At 46.2% G+C, this 14157-nt stretch overlaps 3 protein-coding genes across 4 annotated transcripts; 1 reads left to right on the top strand and 2 right to left on the bottom strand.

Moving 5' to 3' along the window:
• Nucleotides 1-1310: 1310 nt before the first annotated feature.
• Nucleotides 1311-5716, bottom strand: LOC131206366 (E3 ubiquitin-protein ligase MARCHF6). 2 transcript variants are annotated; one of them, XM_058198896.1, is made up of 5 exons: nucleotides 4734-5716; nucleotides 4587-4619; nucleotides 3717-4424; nucleotides 3450-3644; nucleotides 1311-3242 (listed from the first exon to the last, which is right to left on the bottom strand). In XM_058198896.1, exons 1-5 carry the CDS (start codon nucleotides 5337-5339, stop codon nucleotides 1902-1904), a joined length of 2883 nt encoding a protein of 960 aa, XP_058054879.1. In that variant the 5' UTR covers nucleotides 5340-5716; the 3' UTR covers nucleotides 1311-1901. The 2 variants fall into 2 exon arrangements, with proteins under 2 accessions (XP_058054879.1, XP_058054878.1); XM_058198895.1 differs by having other exon boundaries at nucleotides 3717-5716.
• Nucleotides 5717-6600: 884 nt separating this feature from the next.
• Nucleotides 6601-7346, top strand: LOC131207054 (uncharacterized protein C7orf50 homolog). Its single transcript, XM_058199666.1, has 2 exons — nucleotides 6601-6729; nucleotides 6792-7346. Exons 1-2 carry the CDS (start codon nucleotides 6651-6653, stop codon nucleotides 7307-7309), a joined length of 597 nt encoding a protein of 198 aa, XP_058055649.1. The 5' UTR covers nucleotides 6601-6650; the 3' UTR covers nucleotides 7310-7346.
• A 9-nt stretch (nucleotides 7347-7355) lies between these two features.
• On the bottom strand, nucleotides 7356-8177 carry LOC131207065 (thioredoxin, mitochondrial). The gene is made up of 3 exons (XM_058199677.1): nucleotides 7914-8177; nucleotides 7770-7851; nucleotides 7356-7710 (listed from the first exon to the last, which is right to left on the bottom strand). Exons 1-3 carry the CDS (start codon nucleotides 8081-8083, stop codon nucleotides 7546-7548), a joined length of 417 nt encoding a protein of 138 aa, XP_058055660.1. The 5' UTR covers nucleotides 8084-8177; the 3' UTR covers nucleotides 7356-7545.
• Between the last annotated feature and the right edge of the window lie 5980 nt (nucleotides 8178-14157).

Raw genomic sequence — 14157 nt, 5'->3', positions numbered from 1 at the left:
CGATCTTCCACGTGGCTTGGTGTGCGTTAGTGCGACACGGAGATCCTCGTAACACAATTGAACCACGGCTGGTTAGGTACCTTGTGTAGCGTCATCAATTCGGTTCCAGATCGGTTTGGCAAGGCCCAGCATCGGTAATGTCTCTATCAGGCTTAGCATTAGCGGACGGCGCAATCTACTACCCGGCAGCGGTACTGATAGCATTGCTCACTTTGTCATGCACTTCATGCTTCAACCGGCGATCGAAAGCACGATCGCGGCTCGTTAACAGGTACTCTGTTCGCGCACACGCGGTGCATTACTCACGGCTCCGATAACAGGACCGAGATACCGGGATGCTGTGCGTCCTTGCGGGCGGTGCGGGTTGATAAAGGCGATTTTCTAAAGCGTGATTAATCGACCTTGAACGGACCCGTCCAGGTTCCTAAACGACATAAGCTCAACTTTCTTCAAATACGTGCCGAAACTTGCCCTCGCGACGCACTGGCAAAGTTTTTTGACGTCATTACTCTTTTCCAACCTGCTTGAGCATTAATTTTATTACCGGTTCTCCGATTCTGAACGATGCAGAGCCACAACCACGTCACATTTTACAGCTGAAATGTATTTTTTCTATATACCCTTCGAAACACGAAATGAAGCTTTGATTTAGCTCAAAAATATCAATTTACAAGCAACCCTTGGCCTGGTTCAGTTTATCTAGTTTAGTGTAAAGAAAAGAACAATAGACCAACTCAATACCACACCACTCAATACCACCACTTCAATGTAATTGAACCAAACGTGTCTGATTAAGCAGTTGAAAGTAGCAGTGAACAATAAATAACAATCCGAAATCGAAAACCGGGAATTTAAAAATCATTTTTGATGCGTTCAGCGAAGCGTTTCAACCATGCTCTGAAATTGCATAGCTCGGGGTCATTCAAACCTGAATTATTTCAACACTTTTTCTGTGTCCCCGCTACGCTCGCTTTTAGGTGAAACATTTCAATTTCATCATAAGAAAAATGTTCGATTCTAAATTTTCTTAATTTTCTTAATTTTTCAATTTTCTTAATTTTCTTAATTTTTCAATTTTCTTAATTTTTCAATTTTCTTAATTTTCTTAACAATAATCAATTTTATTTATGTTTATTTATCCCTGATTCAATCAGATATTTGTCTGATAAGTCATCCCAAGCAGCCACGAGATAAACCAAAGCATATATTGACAGCATATATTTGCAAAGGTGTCGGACACAAGAACGGACATAGTCGCTCGTTGAGACATGACGGGAAACACATTAGGTTCTGATAGGCTTTGTATCAATTTATTCAGTGATATATTACAGATTTTATCTAAATTCATTGTTTTATGCCATTTCGCAAGCAAGTATTTTCACATTCCGCTTGTTTGCTTCACTCACTTGTTCTCCATTTCTTTGCGTTAGTGTTCAAACTAAGAAAAGAAATAGGTAAAATTACTCGCCATACAAAACCATTTACAATTTAGAAATGAGCACAACTGAGGGAAACACAAACTGTTATTCGGGCAATTCTAGAGCTTCAAATAACCTCAGCGAGTTTTACCAAACGAAAGCTAACTTGCAACCCCAGCGCTTCTTACCTGATTGGCCTTTGTCTCTATTGCTTTTATCACAAAACGGCAGATAAAGAATATCTAAATCTAATAAGAAAGGGACAGGCGAGGATTCGTTGACGTGTTGTTATGTAAGATTCACGGTGCGCTGTACTGTTATTTTTGCGAGGACAAACAGAAAGCTATTCAAAAGCATATGGAAGAACTTTCAGAATGAAAATATTACAAAATGTCGAAAAGAAAAGAAAAACATTGCCAATCTATTATCATCTAGTTTAATTTAAAAAAATATCTCATAACATCCAAAAATATGATTGTTCTACTATTGTACAGCTTGCTGCAGCGTTATATTCGAGTGCGCGCTGCGGGTAGCATCTGCCACGTCTCCCAGTGTGGTTCTTTCGGCATCTCTATCTTCATCGGGCGGCTGTTGCTGGTCTGCCGTCGACGATGATGCCACTGGTGCGGAGGGACCGGCAGAATTTTCCTCGCCGCCGCTGGTTGAGCCAGATGCACGCCGTTTTTTACGCTGGTGATCGTAGTTTACTAATCGCTGGCCTACCAGATACTTGTCATTTTTTATGGCTACGTATAGGTTCTTGAATTGGCGAACCTGTAACACGATAATGCCAATGACGAACGCGACTAGCAGGAAGAACGGATAAATCTCGCGAGCAAACAGTGCGCGCGTCATCGGGTTGGTAAAGAAGAGTGGTAGGAACGAGTGACCGATCACATACGGCACGGCAAGTGCGAGACCAAAACACGTGATCACCGGTACACCCAGCTCGCGAATGATGAAGCGCAGATTCATATCACGCAACCCGTCCCGGTATGCCTGTTCGATGGCCCGCTTGAGCGTCCAATCGGGACCCATGAGGGTCAAGGCGCAAGCGATTTTCGTGTAGAGTACGCCTAGTGCCCAATCTTGCCAGAGGAACAGGACTGGGGTTTGGTCCCGCGGCACACGCAAAGGTATCACAACCACCAGCTCGAGCAGCAGACCAAACATGAGCGGTATCACGCCCAGCATGTGCACGAACACGATAGCGGCCATCGCGTACGAGGTGGCCACCGACATCCAGTGTTTGATGCGCGCAAGAACGGCCTCCCGACCCTGCGGGAACAGATTTACGGCGATCGCAATGCCGCGCGATAGTAACCAACAGAGATACGTACCGATGGCTGCCGTATAGAGCTCGTGCGGCCTTGCGGAGGGTTCTGAACCACCATTTCCACTTGAGGATGGTGCATTGGCGGATGGTGTAATGTTCGAGGAACCGACGGATCCGAGGGCCAAACCATAGCGACCAATCCACACCGGAATCGTGAGTACGGCTAGAGAGCCGATTGCGAGGCTGATGCCCATAAGCACGAGCAGGCCAACGAGACGGATTGCGAAAAATGGAGGGCGATCGTAAGGCTGAAACCCGATCGGTACGTCACGTTGCATGATGGCTTGGTGAGCTGCTGCTAGACCCGCACCGACTTCTGGTTGTTGCTGGCGTGCTGCCGCAGGATCGTCTTCGTTAAGGCGTACTTCAACCCCTAGCAGATAACTCTTTATGCCAAGTAAGCGGGCCACAACGTTGCACCAGATCCGAACCAAACCCTTCAACCAGATACGTGTATGCGATTGTTCGAAGAAACCCGGCAACACAAACTGTAGAGTAAAGCAAAAATATAATTTGTAAAAAATTGAAATTTAAGGGACAGAGCAGTAGTAAGATGCTTGAATTTTCTAGTTGCTAGTTAGTGTTTAGCTATTACTACAAAGACAGCCAGCCAAAATCTTGAAAGTACCCCAAATCCACAAGCTATCTTTCCCTTTAATTTTTCAAGGAATAATTCAAGCCAGGAATAATGTTACCTGCAGCAGCAACAGCTGAAGGCTCAGTTCGTTCACTTCAGCATCGCCCGAAAGCGTGTACGGTAGGAATGTGGACCAAAACGATTTCAGGATTTGAATTGGTGCCCAGAGCATTAGCAGCACGGCCGATCCGAAGATGATTGCCGACGAGATCAATCGGCGTGTGTGGCGCAGTATGGAAAGGTGAATCATTTCCTGTGAGGATATGGAGGACATTGTAGTTTAATTTCTCACTACGTTAGCTCAAATATAAATAGCGCATCTTACCTGAATAGGACTGAAGTCGGGATCGTTTAGGTTGCGCAGGAACCACAGGACACCAGGGCGAAGCACTTCCCGCAGGAGCACGATGAAGGACGCGAAGTAATACACATAAACCATCCCGAACATCCAGTGAATGAAAAGGGACGTGCCGGGAGCAGCCCGGAAGCTTGCTTTCCGATCCTTGAGCGTAGCGTCAAACATCGGCAGTGAACATATATCCAACCACCAACCGCAAACGAGCGGCAGCACGCCAATTTCGACCACCGACAGCAAGGACACCTTCACGACTATGTAGCAAAGGCCTAGGATGCGCCGTTGACGACGCCAACGCAGAAAGCGGGCGATGGCGTGAAGCTTCACCAATGTAATGCCGATCACGCAGTACCCAAGCAATGTCGTGAGAAGACCGTGGAAGTGCATCAACGGTTTGCCGGGCGTTATGATGCCAAGAAAGGAGATGAGAAAGTTTCCGATGGAATACGGGCAGAAGGCGAAGATCACGATGAATGCGGTGTTGAGAGAAACGACCCAAAAAACGTGTTCTAAAAACACCATCGAGCCGTCGAGGCCGAGTAGCCGCTCCCAAGTTAGCTCTTCTGCAGCTCGTTCCCACTCCATCGGGTTCCAGTTGGCTTCGTCGGCGGCCGCTTCCGGTTCGTTGATGCCACCAGCATCTGCTGGCTGATCACCATCCGCCGCCGGTGGTGGTGGCTCTGCCGGATCAATTGGCACGTTATCGGGCGGAACTTCCGGAAAGTTGACGATTCGACCTCGATGGCGTTGGGGTTCATCATTGACCGCCGCTAGGACTGGTTGTTCTTGCGGTGGCTGTGGCGGTCTGTCTTGCAAGCGGTTGAGCAGATTATTATCAACAAAGTTGTTATTGTTGTTGTTATTGTGCTCTTCCTCATTGTTATTATCATCATTGTTGTTATTGTTGGCGCCGGGGACTGCTGCCCCCGGTGCGCCAGCTGCAGCATCGGCACCTCCTGGACCAGCCACGCCATGCTCACCGTCCACTCCGTTTCCTGCAGCCTGGTTTCCCTGTCCTGCAGCATTGGGAACTCCAGCAGCGCCGCCTTCCGCGGGCGGGGGATCGTCCCGTTCCAACCACTCGGGCCCGCCGCCGTGAATTATCTGCTCTCGGAGCCACACCAATCCGATGAAGGTGAATAGGGTGCAGGTTACCACGAAACATCCGCGAAACACGTCGATGGTAATATTTTCGGTAGAAAACATGTCGATCGGGAGCGTAAGCACCATTTCGATCGAGCCGGAAAACAGGAACCGATAAGTACGGTACGCCGTCAGAGGAACCACTCCGAGCCATGCCAGAGCAACGAGAGTGTAGTGTATCCAGTACTGCACGGCCGTGCCGACCGAGCTGAGCAGACCTTTGGCCACGTACTTGAGCGGGAGTACGCGTGGCATATCGGGCGAGTAGATCGGCGTGAACGAGAACCTGTGACCGCACAGCTCGCAGTACTCCTTGCGTGAGTAACGCATCCACTGCATCAGGCAGTCCTGGTGGATCCACTTGATGCTTCCGGTACAGATGCACGGGTGAAAGAGGGGACGATCGGACTGCGCCTCGCAGCGGCACACCCGGCAGATGTCGCCCTCCATCGTTTCAGCTGTTTTGTACTCTGTTCCAGTGCGTCTTTCCAGGGATTACGCGATCCAGTTGATCAAAGGTACTCACTGTGGTCCGGTAGACGCTCGCTTGCTACAACACGAACCCACCCGAAACACTACCAGCATTGTTCTGGCACGAAAGAAACAGGCCCTGTCCTCGAGTCTACGGACCGTGAAACCTTTGCTCTTTGATTAAAACACCTGATTTTCTAAACGGTTGATCTGACCTTCGAACGGCTTGCTTTTACACCACACTCGCGGCAATCACGGCGAAACTAGTATTCGGTCGAGCCTGCAGAGGGGGAACGAAGGAATTGCGTTTCGCCTCTTTTTTAACCGCGCCACTTCCTAACAGCCGACGGATTCGTGTAGACGGCGACCCCGACCTCGATGACACTGAATGCGGTCGAAGATTGCTTTGTTGATCTACCGATCCACTACTTTCTCTATGCTCGAATTATCGATTCGATTGCGTAGTGCATCGAAAAGAAACCGTATTTTTTGGAACACGTCTAAAGAGTTTTTTACGGGGACAACGATCCGAAATATTGCAGAGCCTTAGTTATTATCGCTCTGCGTTTTTTTCGCTGTCACCTGGTTGCAAAATGGAGTGTAATGTCAGCTATCGTCGAGTAGAGATCCTGCGCATGGAACGAGCGAACAAATTTTCTTGTTGCTACGCTTCCGCTCTAGCTATAGCAATTCATTCATGGCAAACCTGATTCTTCTTGACACAAACAAGGTTGTTAATTAGATCTCGTGAAAATATAAAACACATTTAAATAACAATATAGAAGGACCTAAAATATTATATTCTAGTCAACGGTACTTGAGTACAACTTTGGTTTGCTTAGGTAATCCAGGTATCTATCTCGCGGATCTGTGTATCGTTTTTCGTGAGACGATTTGGTTACAAGTGTCAAAAAGCATAATACGCATAGTTCGGACGACATTTCAACACACTTTCTCGTTCTTAAGGATCTCTACATACACTGACGTTCGTTGTTTTTGGCCCGGTGCTGGTGCTGTAAGGGTGTGTCATTATTTGTTTGTGATGTAGTGGAATAATAATTTTCAAAGGTATTGAAATCAAATCACGCATCGAACGCCTTGGATTTTCTTAAAAATTAATCACAGAAGCAGCTATTTCGCCGCGACGCGAAGCGTTGCTGCTACGCTTTGCGTCGATTCGCAACTGTCAACTGTCAGAGGCTTTCATCGAAAACATAAACAAAGGCATCGCAAATAAATATCGCATGCTGCTCTATTGTGAAGAAAATACGCGTTGTTGAAGGGGAAAACATGGGAAGGAAGGATAAAAGTAAAGATTCAATAAACAAGGACAAGGAACCAGACGAAGCCGTTCTCTCGAAACTTCCAGGTATGCCCAAAATGCAGTTTTATGGAACGCCTGCGGAACATTACCGGTTTATGCTTTTGCAGGAAAACGTAAACCAACGGCAGGAGTGTCTGAAAACGGCGATGAAATCCCGAAAAAGAAGGTCAAGAAGCACATCGTCGACGATAGCATAGTAGGAGGTACAACATCCGATCAGGTGCCGGGCATCGTGCTTAAAAGACAAGAGGGAAAACGAGCGAAAAAACGTAGGAAGCGCGAAGAGGCACTGAAGAAATCGAAGGACCTGCAGAAGGAGCGAACTGACATTCGAGAATATTTGAATTGCTGGAGTGCCCAGCGGGAAAAATGGAAGTTTCAAAAGTTGAAGCAAATCATCATTCAAAGGCATATTCTTGACGAAAGCCATATAGATGCAGAAACGTGGCCGATTGCACTGGAATACGTGAGTGCGGCCAGAGGGGTCAGCCGGACCATTTTGATAAAGACCGCCGAAACAGCGATACAAACACTGGATGCTGCAGCGGAGGAAAATAATGATGATTCCTTGCACGCCAGCAGCAAGTACAAGCGGGCGAGAGAACTTTTGCAGTCGCTGGGATGAAACAGAAGATGTAAATAAATGTTAAAAACGGCGCAACCCGCACGATAAATTGAATGTTTGAAACGTTTTTATTCCATTCCATGGAACTATACTTTCTAATTAACACACTTGACACATTTGCTGGCTTTACCACTTTTCGGAGGCCTCCGCAAGCATTTTACGCACTTAACGAAATCCATCTGATCGATGTTGAAATATGCCTACACAACAGTTACAATGGTACTTTTCGTACTGGATCACTTCGGCTTTCCTACCACATTTTGGACCCACGTCCTTAGCTTATCCGTGTCCTGCAACCCGACCAGCCGCTGCTCAACCTGACCGTTGCGGATCGCTAGCAACACGGGCACCGAAGCGACCTCATAGTCCAAAGCCAGATCTGTGTGCTCGTCGATATCAACCTATGAAGATTGCTTATCAAAACAGACGGTCGCTCTGGATGAACTTAACAATACTGTACCTTGGCCAGTTTCACTTTGCCTGCGCTTTCGCCAATAACGGTTTCGATGCGAGGAGTGAGCATTCGACACGGAGCACACCACCTTCAAGGGGAAAAAAACAAACGTTAGTACCATTCAGATGACCTGTGACCGTGGTATATTACGTTGCGAAAAAATCCACTATCACCGGTTCCTTGCTGTTGCGAACTTTCTCGTCGAACTCTTGCGGGGACTGGATTTTGAAGATTTCCAACCGTGGAACACCGGTACTTATGGAGCGAACGTTGACGGATAGCGGCACTCGAAGGGCTAGAAGTTTTTGCAGAAAGGCCATGATGTGTCTGGGACGATCGAAAACACAACTTTACAGTGGGGAAACGATTTGTTGTAAGAAATGCGCGATGGAAGAGCACGAAAGTGATACCGAACTGTTATGAAACTGAAAGGTTTCCCTCTGTTGACAGCTATGACTGACAGTAGTTGCCACGGCGGTAGGTTAAAACTTTTTCGCTGTGCTTTGAATTACAAAACAAATGCTGGGCATTTTGTTGGGCAAACTACACTAAAACAATACGACTTATGATTTTCAAGCTTGTTGGGGAATCAGTGGAACCACACCACAATATTCTTGTTTCTAACATTCCGTCATCAAAATAATGAGTGTAAAAAGTTCATATTATTCTATTATCCTAAAGCTGGAGCCACACGAGGCGTAAAAACTAGCGTAACATTTATTTGTAATGCCAAATCGTTTACGCTTCGTGAAAAATATAAAAACGAAATGTCAAAGGTGCTTACATTCGTGTTTTTGGTCCAAGAAAATAGAAATAAAGGAGGAATAGATTAATTTCTGAATATATTTTCTGTTTTTCCGATTTTGTTGCTATCTCATCTCATCTCATATCATCTAATCTCATCTCATCTCATCTCTTCTCATCTCATATAATCTCATCTCTTCTCATCTCATATAATCTCATCTCATCTCATCTCATCTCATCTCATCTCGCTTACTGCGTATAATGTTTCGCAGAGATACAAACATAAAATAAACTTTGTCAGAATGGTGATCTTTAGAGTGTCCGTTTCGGTGTCCGTCTGGACTACTTTTGTCGACAATCGTCCGTTTCTGTGCCTGCATAGTCGACCAGCCGACCTTTCGAAAGCTCGTGGCTCCTCGGGAGAAGTCCTGTGGATCTGATTGGCCACCAAAAGGTACGTACTAGTATTACTATTACTTTTAGTACGTTTACTAAAAGTAATTACAGAAAGTTATAGAACAACACCAAACAGGTATTTCGGAATCGCCCGCATAGCATGCATTAATTGAATGTAAGCTGGATGATGATTCTTGCCGAATTGGGTTTGGCAAAGTTCTGCTCTATCTTCTTACTCCTAATGCATTTACGAAAGCCATAAAGTGCACGTGTGTGATTTACAACAAAACAACAACATCAATTAAACGCTTGCTGGCGCCTCGCCCAACCGTAACAGCTGATCCTGAATTGACTATTATTTCAAGTCCAACAGACCTTCGTAAATTTTAAACTGCGTTGGCGAAATGGACGTTGTTGTTTCGCATGTTTTGTATGCCGCACCGCATCCGCCGGTCGGCCGGCCGGACGGTTGTGCGTCAGAGACCGACTCGATGATCACCGGATCATTGCTGATGCGCAGAAGAAAATGGGGACCACGAGAACTGAGAAAATGCGATCTACTCCCAAAAGCCGAGCTAAAACTCCGCAAGCGGAGAAGATGACTACTCATTTAAAAGATCTTGGTGTAGAAACGTCGCAGAACATAAATTACATTCCATGCACAGTGAAATGGCACGGGAAGCAACCAATTTTCGCCACGAAAAGCGATCAAAGACTGCGTTCTGCAAGTCAAGTGGATGATCTTGTCTTCGAGGCGATCACTGACGCCTTCACGACTGTGTCTTCGGTACTGGCTGTCTGGATTTTAAAAATATATCTTTCGACATCGATGATGTACCTGTTTTCCCACATTCGTCCGAGCCGCTCTCGCGCTCCCGCGAGAGCAAGCGAGCGAGAGTGAAAAGGAGTCCATTTTCCCTTGAGTGAAGAATTTTCCGATGCGCCAAGTTGTTTGTTTTTCACCCTAATCCCAACCTTCTAATTGATTGTTTCCATACCAAGGTGTACCGTGTGGCAGCTCCGGCGGCGCATTCTTACGCTCTCTGCCCCTAGACTCGGCCAAGTTTTCCCGTGAATCTTCCCCGCGTTGGAGATTTTCCGATCGTAACGAAGGGAGAGAGCGATCAAGCAGCTCAACGAATTCGGGTAACGAACGGTGAACGGGTCGGATTTTCCGGGAGCCAACGCCTATCTCACAGGAACGTGTATGGGGGCTCCTCGGAGGGTGGGCTGTTCTAGTTTTTCTGTGAGGAAAATTTCATCTCGGCGTTTCGAGGTGTCTTCACCGCATCGGCGCGCGTTTGTCGCGAGAGCCACAGTTGCAGAGAAGCAACCCAATCGACCGATTGCGCGGCGAGTGTCCTACGCAACGGCCGCGCACACGTCTATTTTCCGCGTTTTCCATCGCGTTTCGCCCCGTGCGCGGAGTGTCATTTGTGCCCGGGAGTACTACGAGTTCGAGTGAGAGTGATAATCGTAGAAAACTCCGCCACATCAGGACGGGGAGGGCTCTATTTGAGGTCAATTCATAACCCCCGAGGTCGGTGATAATCGGTCGGAGGTACCTTAATCGTGTCTGGCCATCTGGCGTGTCAAATTTTCAGTCGAACCACGGACCCTGCGGTTGAATCTTGCGTTTTCTTACACATCGACCGTTCAATGTACGCCCGCTCGGAGCGTATTGTTGTTTCCGTCCGATGGTAATTCTAATTTTAAAACCACAAACTTCTTACCGTTGGCGACGTACACTGAGCACTTTCTGTTGTCATACGGAGTTTTTCTTCCGTTCCACCTCGCACGCATACGGTGGTTTCATCTGATAGGTATTTTTTTTTCGAACCGTAAGAAAACCTCTTTCCTGGCACGTCGAAATTGCATTTGGAAATGGTGAAGAGTGATCCCCACGATTGTGTGGGGAATTTTGTTTTCCTTACGGTCTCAACTATTAAATAGGTTAAATTCCTTTCGCACGACACTCTGCGCGTGGCAGCAACGCAGAGGATCAGTTTTTATTAATGCCCAAGTGAACATGGCCTTTACCGTCATTTATTGCGTGTTCGTCTGTAGTGAAGTGAATCCGAAATCTGTACCGTATCGGGAATGTTTTCACGGTGCCATTCGTTATAGTGCGCAAAAGCTAAAGTGCACCTTGTGAAGTGAGTAGGGAAATGATGAAAATGTGTCGTGTCTATAGTCAAGTTTGGCTCAATGTGTTGTTAGTGGTTTTGTGAAGAGTTTTGCGTGAGTGAAAATGAAATGAGTGGGTGTGGTGCAGTGTATTTTCCTCCGTCGATGACAAAAACCCCTCGTCATTAAGTAGTGCAGGAAATTGCAGCCGTCGGTCGTGTTTCGTATCGGTTCTTCGAACTCGTTGAACATCTTTATTATCGTCGTGGCCGTATGGTATTAACCTGAAATGTGAGTAGCGCAACTGGCTGCAGTTCATTCTTCTCTTCTGCTTTTCTCAAGCTTGAGTTTCAACCTGCAAAGATCTTCCTTCAACAACAGCGAAAATAGAATACTTACTGAAAATGGAATAATCATGTTATCACTACGCTACGAACGCACTACGCTACGGGTGTTGAGTGTTTGCAGAATTGCTTGATGTCCAATAAGCTGATAAGATCCCTTTACATTATCAACTGATTGCGGCTATGTGTTGTCTCTAAGTCTATCTTTAGTCACTCAATATTTGAGTCTACATTTTCATTTTATTTAGATTGATGAGGATAATTGAAGTGTTTCAGAAAATATCTTCACATAGCCACTATGGTATCCATTCCCGATCACTCCGCCAAAGCGATTCGTTGTTTGGTTTCATAAATTAAATGCACAACGGAGTGGCTGCTGACCATTAGACCATCACTTAAGATGCTTCCGGGTAATGGGTCATGCCATGGTTCCCCTCTTTGGCCGGCAGATTGAGAGGTGTCAATGGATGTTGAGATCTCCCGAGGATCTCTCAAAGTGACAAACGGCTGCGCGATAGCATCCGGCCGGTGAGTCCATGCTCCGCTTTCAACGAACTGGCCCCCCCATAACCTAGCCGGCGCACTAATTGTCATAAATAAACGGCTAACGTGACGCGCCAAGTGTTGGCGGAGCCGGGGACCACGGAGACGTCGGGGGTTTGTTGTTGGTACGAATTACAAATTCTGGTCGGCCGAAGATGGTGAAAAATTCACGCGTGGTTCGCATCGGTAAAGACCCAACCGCCGCTGGTGGTGGCTTCGTACTACCGCCATGGTCAATCCCCTTGTGGAGCCGCATCCAAGTGACGGTTGGTGACCCTTTTTCGGTCGACAATGGCCGCCGTACGGCGGCTGATAAGAACACCAGGCACCAGAAAACGGTTTACAAATTAGCATTCCAGTTGCGCGAGCCATTCGCGCACGTTCCATGGGGCGAGAGATCGGACCATCGGAATTGACTAGATGTGACCATTGTTAGAAATAGGGAAAAGGGCGAACAGATGGAAACAACGAATCCAAGCGCGCCAACGGATAGGATGAATGTTAAGAAACTCACTAACACTCGCGACCGATTTCGGATTACGAACCGTTTGAAGACGCACGGAAACGCGACACTGTGGTGTTTTATGGAGTATTGAAACAAATGAACACTGGGATATGGGTACCCAGCGGCCAACGGCTAAAAATGAGCTATTTGTGCCGGGTTATTCATATTTATTCATGTTCGCTACGTGTCTATTGTTCTCAATGCTCAATCCAAGTCCACCGCAGAACGTGATGACGGTACAATGTAAGCGGCTTACTGGAAAATTTACGTGAAAGCATGTTGACCGCGGCCGGATGTATTGTAGAGAGTGTAAGACCTTTCGATTGAGTTGCAGCTTCCTGAAATGTTGGTCTATGATAATCTGATAGGAGATAGAAGCTAGGAATGTGAGCACTTTTATAGATTAACTTTTATGCTTCATTTTCACATTCTTATCATATTTGCAATCGTGTCGTGTCATGCTGAACTTTCTTTGTTGCATTTCGCGTAGGTTTGTTGTAATGTTGCTCCTCCATCCGTCCAAGGATGTATTTAATGGGGGTAATCTTTAGTGTGTAAATCTAAATTGTAAATTTGAATCATGGTACCTGTAACAAACAGATAGTATCTGATATTAAAAACGGTAATATTGTTATTGATTTATGGAAATTATCAGCGGTTGAAGATGGCCCATTAAAAAATGCATACTAAAACACCGTTAAGTTGGATTATGTTTTCACCCATATGTGACGATCGGGATTTAGAACGAACATAGGATCAAATTCCTTTAAATGAATTTCAACCTTTGATGTTGTATTATTATTATATTTATATTTACTACAAAAAAGTGAGATAAAATAAGTTGACGAGAAAGTAAAACTGAATGCCGTTCTTAACGTACTTACAAAATAATTTATTAAGGCTTAAATTTAGTCTAAAGAAAAAATCATTTGAATTATTTTCAAAGTAACTCGTCGCCCATTACATATTTTGGTAATCTCTCATTTATGGAAAGTAGTGAATGATACAGTTTATTGTTTAGATTATCCTTTATGCAGTTCCGTTGACAAAACGAGCATAACACACGTGAAAAACGCACAGTTTAGCAACATTTTCTGCCGAGATCGTTGCCTACATTGATCGATCGATCACGGATCGATCATTGATCGAGGAGTGCTTTCGGTCGGGGTGCTCCAGAGTTTCACACCGGAAAACTGAACGTTAGAAAGTTATGCCTTCCATCTGATGGTGCTCTCCGCTATCAGGCGTTTCGTTCCGCTAATGACGCCCACCCGCCCACACACCCACGACATGGCAAGGTAGTTATGTAAAACTAGGCCTGCGCAGCATAGTCGAGTCGGGAGTGAACATAAGATTTTGTCACCCACAAAACACCGTGGGCTACCATTGGGTCCGTCGTCGATGCCCGGTTTGTCTACGCTACGGTCTTCGGCCTCCATCCGATGGAGGAAGTGATTTACGGGATGTGATGCCGATCGAATCGTACTTTTGGCTAAGACAGCAAAAACACACGTTAGTATCTGTCGGTGACTAAGCTCTTTTCGGTGACTGTGAAGCATCTGGGATCTGTGAGCCCATCGAATGGCCCGTAAGGGTTCCACGCGTTTCGGTGGCACTTTACGCCGTTCCATATCGGCTCGGCGTGCGTTGGATAACGATTTCAGGACTAATTAGCGGAGAACCTTTTTTTAAGATTCCGAGACCACAAAGAAGAATGGGTGAGGGAAGTGAAACG

Source organism: Anopheles bellator, chromosome 1 (assembly GCF_943735745.2).
Source record: "Anopheles bellator chromosome 1, idAnoBellAS_SP24_06.2, whole genome shotgun sequence".
NCBI classification, from domain to species: Eukaryota; Metazoa; Arthropoda; class Insecta; order Diptera; family Culicidae; genus Anopheles; species Anopheles bellator.
This window is presented reverse-complemented; position numbering and strand designations above follow the sequence as displayed.

Excerpts from the sequence above, each read along its gene's own strand:
- LOC131206366 (XM_058198895.1), bottom strand. The coding sequence starts at position 5,339 with ATGGAGGGCGACATCTGCCGGGTGTGCCGCTGCGAGGCGCAGTCCGAT. Across the intron at positions 3,645-3,716 it reads CCGACTTCAGTCCTATTCAG|GAAATGATTCACCTTTCCAT; the intron begins GTAAGATGCGCT and ends ATATCCTCACAG. Across the intron at positions 3,243-3,449 it reads TTCAGCTGTTGCTGCTGCAG|TTTGTGTTGCCGGGTTTCTT; the intron begins GTAACATTATTC and ends TTTACTCTACAG.
- LOC131207065 (XM_058199677.1), bottom strand. The coding sequence starts at position 8,083 with ATGGCCTTTCTGCAAAAACTTCTAGCCCTTCGAGTGCCGCTATCCGTC. Across the intron at positions 7,852-7,913 it reads ATAGTGGATTTTTTCGCAAC|GTGGTGTGCTCCGTGTCGAA; the intron begins GTAATATACCAC and ends TTCCCCTTGAAG. Across the intron at positions 7,711-7,769 it reads GCAAAGTGAAACTGGCCAAG|GTTGATATCGACGAGCACAC; the intron begins GTACAGTATTGT and ends CAATCTTCATAG.
- LOC131207054 (XM_058199666.1), top strand. The coding sequence starts at position 6,651 with ATGGGAAGGAAGGATAAAAGTAAAGATTCAATAAACAAGGACAAGGAA. Across the intron at positions 6,730-6,791 it reads CGTTCTCTCGAAACTTCCAG|GAAAACGTAAACCAACGGCA; the intron begins GTATGCCCAAAA and ends ATGCTTTTGCAG.